Source organism: Hevea brasiliensis, chromosome 17 (assembly GCF_030052815.1).
Source record: "Hevea brasiliensis isolate MT/VB/25A 57/8 chromosome 17, ASM3005281v1, whole genome shotgun sequence".
NCBI lineage: Eukaryota > Viridiplantae > Streptophyta > Magnoliopsida > Malpighiales > Euphorbiaceae > Hevea > Hevea brasiliensis.
The window spans coordinates 1,032,878-1,043,720 of record NC_079509.1 but is presented as its reverse complement, the minus strand read 5'-3'; the positions used below and the strand labels follow the sequence as shown (position 1 = coordinate 1,043,720).

Genomic DNA, 10,843 nt, shown 5'->3' with positions numbered 1-10,843 from the left:
TTTTAATTTTTATTATGACGTAATTATTAAATTTCAATTTATATCATGAAATTATTTTAATTTTAATTCTAATTTGTATTTAAAAATAATCATCAATTCATTTTAGCTTAGTGATATTAGATATCTAAATAACTAATAAAATAAATAAATAAAGCATGTTGCCAAAGGAATTTTGTTCGTAGTTTGAAACGAGAAACTCAATACACTCATGTCCAATGGGTTTGGATTGAAGGAAAAAAGGAACAATAACTACAAACTGCTGACCATTAAAGTTCAGAACTAATGTCCCTTAATTTCTATCTTTAGGCAAATGAAATAGAGAATCCTTTCAAGTTGCAGCAGAACAAAAACAGGCTACTCTACTTCAGCCAAGTAATCATCAATTTCAGCTGGCGTTAGCACCCTGCAATGAAATAAACACACATCAGATGCCTTTTTTTTTTCTTTTGAAATACTAAATAAGCTATAAAGTGGGGAGGTAGCTTCCCCTTTCAAAAAACTCTACTACAAACCCAACGAAATTTGAACCAAGGACCTCATGAATCATGATGGCGATCCTATATCTTAACCATTTGGGAACATTAGCTACCAAATGTTGTTCATTTGTATTAATATCACTTCATATCCTCCAATCCTCCCATTTGTATATCGTGTTCATTTCAAGTATTAAATACATGAGGATCAGACGTTGGTTTTTTGATGTTTGTCATCATACCATACCAAAAAGGATCAACCGACTCATCAACCATCATTGGAGGATTTCATGGACATTATGCACAAGAAATATGAAAAAAAAAAAATTCTAATTAGAACCCAAAAGTTCAGACACAGTAAGATGAAGGCAATTCACAGAGGCCCGAGCATGACTTTCGGCTCAGCCCAACATTCAACTTCAGACGAACTTACAATCTACCAAGCCCTTCTATCTCTACCAATCATCTCGCTTTCCATCACTCTCAAATTCCGCCCATTTATAATTTTTAAAAATAAACTTGAATAAAGAACAATTACGATGAAAAAAAGTAACATAAGAAAAAAGCAACTACAGCGATAACTTCTTTTACATGTATTAAATAGAAAAAAAGGGGCTACTTACCGAAATTTTTTGTCTGCACCGATTATGCCAATCTCAATGTTTTTGCCGGAGATTTGTCCTTCAAACCTACAAAAGATGCATGGAGCAACGTTACACAATGTTATTTAAACGATTAAAAAGCTTTATTCTCCCTTCTCAAGACACAAATAATGCAACGACACAGTCATTATGCAATCACATTAAATGCATGCTACAAGCCAGAAGTTGTTGATCAAGCTCTAATATGCTCAAGAAACATGAGTAGAAACACTGCACTATTCAGCTTCTGACTATTAAGACTTCTGCCCACCCACTTTAACAATTTTAGAAGCTTTATACCCAGCTCAACCATGCATAATGCCCAAATGATATGGAGTGGGCAGCAAGATCCTTTTTCTCAATTCTATTCAATTTAGGAACAAACTTTCTGCATGTTGTGACAATACATTTTTTTCCATTTTCCATTTCAAACCACAATTTATGTCTGAAAGATTACAAACTCATGTCCAGGTAAGATAAAACATTACAAATATATGTAGCAAAGAACTAACAAGAGGGAAAGGAAGAAAACCACCATTCTTAACACTAAAACAGTTTCAACTCTACTGGAATATCAGAAGCGTTAAGGCCTACCCTTCTTTTAATGTTAATATTGCTGTATGAACTGCATCATCAAGCTCCATATCATCTGTATACCTAAAAGAACAACAAAGTGATTGCCAGTATTTTAATAGAAACTCAAGCCACAATACAATCGTATTCTTGAAAATTGAATGAAAATGACTATTAGCTCCATAGACTTTTTTTTTTTTTGCCCCTCCCCCTGCACAATGTATAATGCTAAAAGAACACATGGGTTTCACAGAGACTTGCTGCTCCATTGATCCTAAAAATCCAATCAAGTATGGTCTGGAAGCTAGAACACTACTACTACAATGTAGCAAAAAAAAAATCTTATTGAAAGGCAGCCAGCAATCCAATTAAGATTACCTCTTCTCAAGAAAAGTCTTTGCATTAGAAACATTTTTCCCCATAGCTGAAGCTTTCCAAGAGAAATATGAACCTGATGGATCCACCTACAGCAAAATGAGACATAATCAAGCAAATCATAATTTCAACTGTTTAAGGTAGATCTTCATAGTAGTAAGTTCAATTAGAGAGAACAAAATGCTGCAGGCTGTATTTACCAAATAGTGTTAGCTTGACCTTAGTCAGGATTTTCTGGTTTTAGCAGTGCAATTATTTTTCTTCTCCAGATAAACACATACTAAAGGGTGATTCAGTCCAAACAAGAGAGCTACTGAAGACCTAGTACTTGTGATTAGGTTTTTTATCCATACTCTGTACATTACATTTAAACAGAGCATTACCCGCAACAAATCTAAGTTCAAGAAAGAGGTTCAAACTGATTCTCAAGAGACCACATTAGGAAGGTAATTTCCATCATGGTCAGAGAATGTCTCTTGTCTCAACCGGCTTGAAGTTTAACAAAGTGAACATAAAAAGTTGCAAATCCACACAGGATAAATGGAAATACCTGATATAATTGTGGACCTTTGTCATCATACCCTGCAACCAACAGTGATACACCAAAAGGCCTGACACCACTGCAAAGCAGTGAAAAATAAGGCTTTATCTAGTATAATGTACAAAAGATGCAATCTATCTAGTACTTTGAATAAATCTTTTTGCTTTCTCCAAAGTCCAAACATAATAGAAGAGGGTGCACATTCATGCAAAAAAAAAAAAAAAAAGGAGCAGACTAGATAAAAGTTAACAGAAGTTAGTCGCCTCTATTCTTATTAAAAACAGTTGGGATAAAAGTATGTAACAAAAAGGTGGTAATTACCCAGACTGAGTGAACTCCTGCATGACAGCAGCAGTTTCCCTCACAAGTTGTGTAACGGGAATTGGTTCCTGAGGAAAAATATCATCAATTCATCACATCAAATTGCAAGCAGAGTAATTAGAAAACTATACAAGCAGTAGCAAGGTACAAAAAATGCAAGCCAGAAACAAACATAACCCCGGTTGGAAATTTATAGGTCTCAATAGTCAATACTTATGAATCTTAAGGTTTTATTAATATAGTATTTGAAAGTTTATTTTTCTTTGTTGTTTAAGAATTTCAAAGCCCATTTCTCAAATTTGAAAAAAAAACTTTTTTTATATTTGGAATTACATAAAACTTATATAACAAGTTGAGATTATTGATTTTCATAATTTCCCAGACAACAAAATTTACACAAACTTATTTTTTGTATAACTAAAAGAAAAAGAGAGTAGCATCCTAGATGAAAATTAATGATTAGGCTAAAGAATGAATAAGCTTTTTAAGACAAATAATCAAGAATAACTATTCTCAGTACATAAATGGAGTTGATAGAGTACTTTGTATAATCGGTGATATTGCTCTGCCTGCTTCCTGCTTTTTCGAACCAGAACTCGGAAATCAGGACCCATGCCACTGCAAAGACAAGTGAAGATTGAATTAAGACTCTGCATCGACAACGAAGAAAAGTGGGGAAAAGAATAATCACTAATGGGCAGATCAAAAGAAATCAAGCCAACTTTGCAAATTCATATAATGAGATGTCAAGAAGAGGTGTGACCCAATGTCTCCAATCAGACACTGGAAAAGAAATCCTGCACAAAATTCCATAAATTCCAATTCCATCAACCAAACAGCACCAAAAATTGATTGTTGGAACCTAATTTAGATTCTCCCAAGAAAAAACTAGATATATAAATTTTGCAAATCCTGACCAGGCTTGCTACCCTATGCTGAAACAATTATACACCCTAATGTAAAACAAATTAGTTCGAATCTATTCAAACATGCATCAGAAAACGAACCTATAAACAACTCCAATGTTAGGTGTTAATATCTGAATCTTTTGAACCTGCCATAAAGAATATAATAAAAAAATGATAAGAAAATGGCAGTGAAAGAATAATCAGAAAAATGGTAGTGAAAGAAGAAATGCTTCTAACAGATGTTTCATCAACTAAAATAGATGGTAGCTTCTTCTCTGTTGCGATGACAACTCCATTAGCAGCTGCAACCACAAGATAATTATATGTCACTAACAATAGAAGAAAAGCACCAATAATAACCAATTTGGAATTAAATTTTTAAATCAGTTGGAAGAGTGAAGTACCAATAACTATGCCATTAATTAATCACACCATGTTTAGTTGTCTTAGCAAATCAAACTAAAACTCCCAAATCACTCATACCAATCAACTGTTAATCCCAACAGCACTGGGGTTGGAGCTGGCTACCACCAGCCTACAAATTTTACATCAGTTACAAGAAATGCTTCAACATAAAAACAAGATCCAAATTCGATGGACAGTAACTCAAACAGCTTGTTTTATCATATATAGCAAATGGAGCTTGAAACCCTATTTATATCAACACACAACTATATAGAGTACAGTGAAAAGTTAAGATTACAAAACCCATTGAGGAGATGGAAATGAGTCAAATTACCTTTGATTCCTAAAGATGTTTGGCCCGATCCAACTGCTGTTAGGGCATGTTCAATCTGAACAAGCTTCCCAGAAGGACTGCAATTTGTGTTAAAGAGGAGGAAAAACTCATAAAAATCAGATTACAGAAATCAAAAAGATGAATCAAAATAACAACCAAAATTAGCCGGAAATCTGTAATGCCGTACCTGAAAGTGGTAAGAGAAAATGAGTACTGGCTGTCGCCCATTTTGCACTGGAGGGAAAAGAAAAAGAGAAAATTGTTATTAGATTGGAGTAGATGAATTCTGGTTAGGGTTTCTGAAGGCTTACCTCGAAGATCAAATCTGGAGTTTCAGATGGAAGAAAGCTATAGCTTAGAATTATATGAGGTTTGAGGTTTGAGGTTTCTTGCAGAGGGAGACAGCGCAAAGAGGAAAAGCCCCGACGGCGACGAGGAAGTCTCAAACGCTGTCGTGTTGAACAATTGTGAAAGGAAAATAATATCGTGACATGGCTTTAAATGTTTATCCCTTATAAATAAATTTATTACTTATAACATATAGAAAATATAAAGTTAATTTTTCATATAACTTATTTTTTAAAAATAATATATAAATAATAAAAACTAAAGTATTATCATTTTCAAATAAAAATAATAATTTAATATATTAATTTATATTTTTCGAGATAAATAACTTGTTTACAATGCTATATATTTAACTAAAAATATTATAAACATATGAAGTTATTAATATATTAGTAATTTATTCTACTTTTTTCAAAATAATTACTTAGTTATTGATTAATATATATAATTTTATTTTTTAGAATTATTATTTTAGTATTTTAATAAAATTTTAATATTAAATGATTAATAAGTTTAAAAATATTATATTAATATTGTAATATATTAAATAAATTATATCTATATGTGCTAAATTAATCTGTTATTATATAATTAATATTAAAATTATTTATAAAATTATAAAATTTTATATTTAAATCACAATCGAAACGAGAAGGTAGCCTATACGGAAGTCGAAACATTAGCTTGGGCCAATTTTGGAACATATGTGAAAATTAGCATAAGATGCAAATTATCTCTGCGACGTCGCTTCATAGAAAACGCACCACTTTGCTCAATTACTGGGACCCAGATCTGATTTTGACGTGGCAGCACTTGGTGGCGGTCCAGTCGGATTATGAATACCAGATTCTCTCATCATCCACCACGCGCACAAAAACCCTACTAAAGCCGGGACGTTCTCCTTCTTCTTCGCCGCCGTTAAGTATTATTCACGCACAACCGTGGCCTGCATCACGCAGCTGAGCTTCCTTGACTTCAGGTAGGCGCAAGTGTTGAAAATTCTCTTTATCAATTGATGTGGAAGCACATTTAATGGGAAATTTTTTTTTTGTTTCCTGAAGCATATTAGAAGCTGAAAAATGGCAGAAGAGAAAGAAGAAGTGAAGACATTTAAGGATTTGGGGATATGCGAACAATTGTTGGAAGCGTGTGACAGTTTGGGATGGAAAAACCCTACCAAGATACAGGTCGAAGCAATTCCTCATGCTCTCGAAGGTTTAATTCTCTTTCCCTATTATGAATTTATTTCACTCGTATACTTTTATTTATTTTGGTCGGCGATCTGTTGCTGATGACGACTATATATTCTTAAATTTGTAGGCAAAGACTTGATCGGTCTTGCGCAAACGGGGTCAGGTAAAACAGGAGCTTTTGCTCTTCCCATATTACAATCGCTTCTTGAAGCTTCAGAAAAATCCGTGCAAGCTTTCTTCGCTTGCGTGCTGTCTCCTACAAGGTTTTCTGCCTACCTCATTTTGTTTGATTGTGAAACAGTAGCTGTTTCATTTAATTAAGAATTCTATATACCTATAGATAGGGTTATTTATATTATCTTTTCCTATTATTGAAGGGAGTTGGCAATTCAGATAGCAGAGCAGTTTGAAGCTTTAGGATCTGGCATTGGTGTGAAATGTGCTGTCGTAGGCATTTACTCTGAACTGATACGATGTTCATAGAATAAGTTTTATGATTTAACTATTTCTCACATTTACAAAACTATTATATTCTTTTGTTTTTACTTTGCCATTAAATTTTGTCACTAATAGAATTTCATTTCGCTCCTTTTTTAATAGCTTGTTGGTGGGGTAGATATGGTGCAACAGGCTATATCACTTGGAAAGCGGCCACACATCATTGTAAGTGTTTTGAACATTTTGCAAAACTGTAATAGGGTATGTTCAACACTGTTTGGTCAGTGTTTTTTTTTTTTGGGTCTGCCTTTGATGTTAAACAAATATGATAATATATGGTGTGCTAAGAAGAAGGGGAAAAAAGGTTTCTTCATTTTCTTATCAGTTTCTTGCTTCATTGTAGGTTGGGACCCCTGGGCGCCTGGTGGATCATTTGTCAAACACAAAAGGTTTTTCTCTCCGCACATTGAAATACTTGGTATGATCTTTTTACTGTTCTGATTTAACTTGCTATCTTCTTAAGGATTTTTTTATTAGGCGTGTACTTTGATAGTCTACAACTGCTGTGGATCTAAGTTTTGCATTTGATTTGTAATTGTTTCTTGTTTGTTTGCACATTGTGCAGGTTTTAGATGAGGCAGACAGGTTATTGAATGAGGATTTTGAGAAATCACTTGATGAAATTCTAAAGGTTATACCACGGGATCGAAAAACATATTTATTTTCTGCAACAATGACAAAAAAGGTATGTATTACATGTGGTACTTTTGTCAAAACATAACGAAGCTTTGAGGGGTTTGCAATATTTCTTGCTCATGATAGGAAATATTTTTTAGCAGACACCAAATTGTTGTCAAAAGTCCTTGCAAAGTTTTTCCCTTCTTTTTTTTTTTTTAAAAAAAAAAATTGTATTTTTATTGTGGCCTACTTTTATTGTCTAATGATGCGTAAGTGGCTCCTAGATGGCTCTAGATGATAGTTTACAAACTCTGAAATCTATATTGGTAAATGCATATAAATTGTGGTGTATAACTGTATCTTGTAATACTATTTCAATAGTTGAAAGATTAGCTGTGAAGAGGTTAAAACAATATAAAGAGGCTGCAAGGCTGAAAGTTTGACAAAGTTGCGGTCCTGTTTTTGCAGGTGAAAAAGCTTCAGAGGGCATGTCTAAGGAATCCAGTGAAGGTATGGTAATATCATTTCCATCCATCTTATTGTTTCGACATGCTTGTTTTCCTTACTGGTAATTCATGTGAGTCCTTCAATTCTTTCAGATAGAAGCAGCATCCAAATATTCCACAGTTGACACATTGAAGCAGCAATATCGCTTTATTCCTGCCAAGTACAAGGTTTGTCCTTTTTCAATTGATGGATTACTTCCGTAGATGATGTTGATTAGAAAAAGAGGTATTGGTAATTGGTGGTCATTCATTAATAGTTATGGAGAAGTTATTCTTAGTGAAAAGTTTAATAAATGATGAATTCCTAAAATTATATGCATTTTTATCTGAAGCTGTTGAAGAAAATAAAGTTTTGTAAAAGCATGCATCATGCGTTCTATCATGTGAGTCTGTGAAGATCCTAGTGGAAGGATGAGGTAAAAAATTTATATTCCTCATGTCAAATTATACTTTATGGAGGAAAGAAAATAGATTTTTAATACATCTCAACTCATGCATATAATGTTCGGCAAGATTTACATGTGAAGTTTTTTATTTCCTATGGGCAAGGTAAAAGTTTAAGGTGAAATAAACTCTGATTTTTTGTTTGCATTTATCTGTAGTTGATCATGATGATCTACTAGTTCCAACTGTAACATGCATATTGAATTTTAGATGATTTGTTGGCCTACATTATGTACATAATAGTCGACACTCAATACCATGGATCATTTTTGGTCATTCAAGATTATTTCTTGTCTCACAATTTAAGCTCAATGAACCAAGGGCTGCTTCATTTTCTGGCTGCTGATTTAACAACTTGTCGGGTTCTTTTTTATTTGTCATGATTACAGGATTGCTACCTTGTGTACATTCTGACTGAGATGTCTGGTAGTACTTCCATGGTTTTTACTCGAACATGTGATGCAACTACTTTTTTGGCCCTGGTCCTCCGAAATCTTGGTTTAAGGGCCATCCCAATTAATGGTCATATGACTCAGGTAAGACTAATTTAATCAAAGTATTTGTGCTTGATTTCTTATATAAGTATAGGGTATCTTTTTCCTTGTTATCAAATTGGACCTCACTTTTAGTGGAATATTGCAACAGTCAAAGAGACTGGGAGCCTTAAATAAGTTCAAAGCTGGAGAGTGCAATATTCTTATATGCACTGATGTGGCAAGTAGAGGACTTGATATTCCGTCTGTGGATATGGTTATTAATTATGATATCCCTACAAACTCGAAGGTTCGGCTTGCTATTTTTTCTGGCTTGCTTTCACAGTTTGTAATGAGCGGAGCTAGTATGTGTTCTAGAACTGTTTTTTTCCTCTAACTTGTCTTAGTATTCTTTCCCTATGAGTTCAAAAAGAAAAATATTCTTTCCCTATTGCAGTTGAGAAGTTCTATCTGATCTATTGATGTTACTGCTGATTAATATTATGCAGCAGGTTACTTATGTATCTCATGTAATAGGTTGGGACTTGGGAGACATGTAAATAACAAACTACATGATTTATTTCAGTATTTTAGGAATGGGAATATTATGATCATTGTTGCACTCAAGATTTCTAATTATACAAAAAGGAGAATATTTCAATAATGCTTTAATGAGCAGTGTGCACACAAATTTTAAATCCTTTATCTGTTACAACTTTCGACCAGAATCCTTTGTAAACCATATTCTGCTAGCCCAATGGAAGGAAGCTTTTCTGTGTTGCCCAATACACTAGTTTTTTCTCACTTGGTTATATCTATGAGTAAAATTAATTACTTATCGGAAGAATTATAAATATTTCGAGGTTCTCTTCTCTCTCTCTATCTATCTGTCACAGGCTTGTGTTGTTGTACTGAATTTCGATGCCTTATAATTTGCTCTGCGTTTAATAGTGCTGTGCTTTTATCACTGGCTTTCCGCTTTTCGCAGCTTTTTTACAATTTTTATCTGCACTTCCTAACAATAAAAGTAGCAGCGTTGGGAATTTCTGATCATTTTACTTCTTCCTTTTCTGAATTTGACTGGGTGCAGGATTACATTCATCGTGTTGGAAGAACTGCTCGTGCAGGACGTTCTGGGGTTGCAATCTCGCTTGTGAATCAATATGAACTGGAGTGGTATCTACTGATAGAGAAGCTTATTGGTAGGCTAGACATGCTATACTGTTGCTGATAGGCTAATCTGTTGGTTCTTTTATTTTTTATTTTATTTTATTTTTTTCTTGGCTCATAGACTAAACAGCATACCATGTTCCAGGTAAGAAGTTACCTGAATTTCCCGCTGAAGAAGAGGAAGTCTTGCTTCTGCTGGAGCGTGTCACTGAAGCGAAAAGAATTTCCCAGATGGTATTAACTTAAAACTAAGAGGACTTTTGAAACTGCAACTGTTGATATGAGTTATCCTATCCATGGTTCTTGAACAGTTAACACTTAGCATCCAGTTTTATATTATCAGCTGTTTTTTTTTTTTTTGGGCTGGTTTTCCCCTTTTCATCTGTGATGACCGTCTCCTAGGTTATCTACTACCGTTGCTTTCATTGCCATATTATTTGTTTTTTTTAATTAGCCTGATCCATAATTTCACTTGTGTTTGTAGAAAATTAAAGAATCCGGTGGCAAGAAGAGGAGGGGTGGAGGAGATGGTGAGGAAGAGATTGAAAAATATTTAGGCATAAAGGATAAGAAGTCCAAGAAGTTCAAGAAAAGATGACATCAGCAAATCGTTCGGGGAAATTTCTTTTCACAAATTTTGAATTGTTTTATGTACAAGTAACTTTCGTTATGTGGCATAAGATCCCTTCATGATAACATGAACGTTTCAATCTGCGTTTTAGACGATATTTTAGAGGCAGTTCTGGTCTCTGGAAGGGCCTAATTGAAATCATTTGGATATGTATGGCCCATCCAGTTAAGAGTCTTCCCAAACGGCCAGATTTTCAGTTTTAAATTGCCTCAAACAAAGAATGCAAATTTATAAAATTACACTTGTTACTAATTTCTGTGGTCGTAAAAGTGCTATCAGAACTTTTCTTAGGGTAAAGATCTATACTCAAGTGGTGGTTTCGCTCATTTATTTCTTTTTGAATGAATTAAATTAAAATAGAAAAAAGATATGTTTAATGATATTGGAATTA

The 10,843-nt window shown here is 33.8% G+C and overlaps 2 protein-coding genes across 2 annotated transcripts; one reads left to right on the top strand and one right to left on the bottom strand.

Annotated features, from left to right (window-relative positions):
* Nucleotides 1–158: 158 nt before the first annotated feature.
* On the bottom strand, nt 159–5,052 carry LOC110646384 (proteasome subunit alpha type-2-A). Its single transcript, XM_021799805.2, has 12 exons — nt 4,883–5,052; nt 4,759–4,805; nt 4,572–4,648; nt 4,070–4,134; nt 3,932–3,978; nt 3,467–3,542; nt 2,925–2,992; nt 2,613–2,682; nt 2,066–2,151; nt 1,709–1,771; nt 1,097–1,162; nt 159–403 (listed from the first exon to the last, which is right to left on the bottom strand). Exons 2-12 carry the CDS (start codon nt 4,797–4,799, stop codon nt 355–357), a joined length of 708 nt encoding a protein of 235 aa, XP_021655497.1. The 5' UTR covers nt 4,800–4,805; nt 4,883–5,052; the 3' UTR covers nt 159–354.
* A 689-nt stretch (nt 5,053–5,741) lies between these two features.
* LOC110646381 (DEAD-box ATP-dependent RNA helicase 10) lies at nt 5,742–10,704 on the top strand. Its single transcript, XM_021799801.2, has 14 exons — nt 5,742–5,898; nt 5,981–6,134; nt 6,240–6,375; nt 6,490–6,559; nt 6,713–6,775; nt 6,954–7,028; nt 7,176–7,295; nt 7,697–7,738; nt 7,828–7,902; nt 8,568–8,714; nt 8,824–8,961; nt 9,742–9,853; nt 9,967–10,055; nt 10,306–10,704. Exons 2-14 carry the CDS (start codon nt 5,999–6,001, stop codon nt 10,417–10,419), a joined length of 1,317 nt encoding a protein of 438 aa, XP_021655493.2. The 5' UTR covers nt 5,742–5,898; nt 5,981–5,998; the 3' UTR covers nt 10,420–10,704.
* The last annotated feature ends 139 nt before the right edge of the window (nt 10,705–10,843 follow it).

Coding starts and splice junctions, on each gene's coding strand:
- LOC110646384 (XM_021799805.2), bottom strand. CDS start 4,799: ATGGGCGACAGCCAGTACTCATTTTCTCTTACCACTTTCAG. Junction 3,979..4,069: donor TTTTAGTTGATGAAACATCT/GTTAGAAGCATT, acceptor TCTTTATGGCAG/GTTCAAAAGATTCAGATATT. Junction 2,683..2,924: donor CAGGAGTTCACTCAGTCTGG/GTAATTACCACC, acceptor ACTGCTTTGCAG/TGGTGTCAGGCCTTTTGGTG.
- LOC110646381 (XM_021799801.2), top strand. CDS start 5,999: ATGGCAGAAGAGAAAGAAGAAGTGAAGACATTTAAGGATTTGGGGATA. Junction 6,135..6,239: donor AATTCCTCATGCTCTCGAAG/GTTTAATTCTCT, acceptor TTAAATTTGTAG/GCAAAGACTTGATCGGTCTT. Junction 6,776..6,953: donor GAAAGCGGCCACACATCATT/GTAAGTGTTTTG, acceptor GCTTCATTGTAG/GTTGGGACCCCTGGGCGCCT.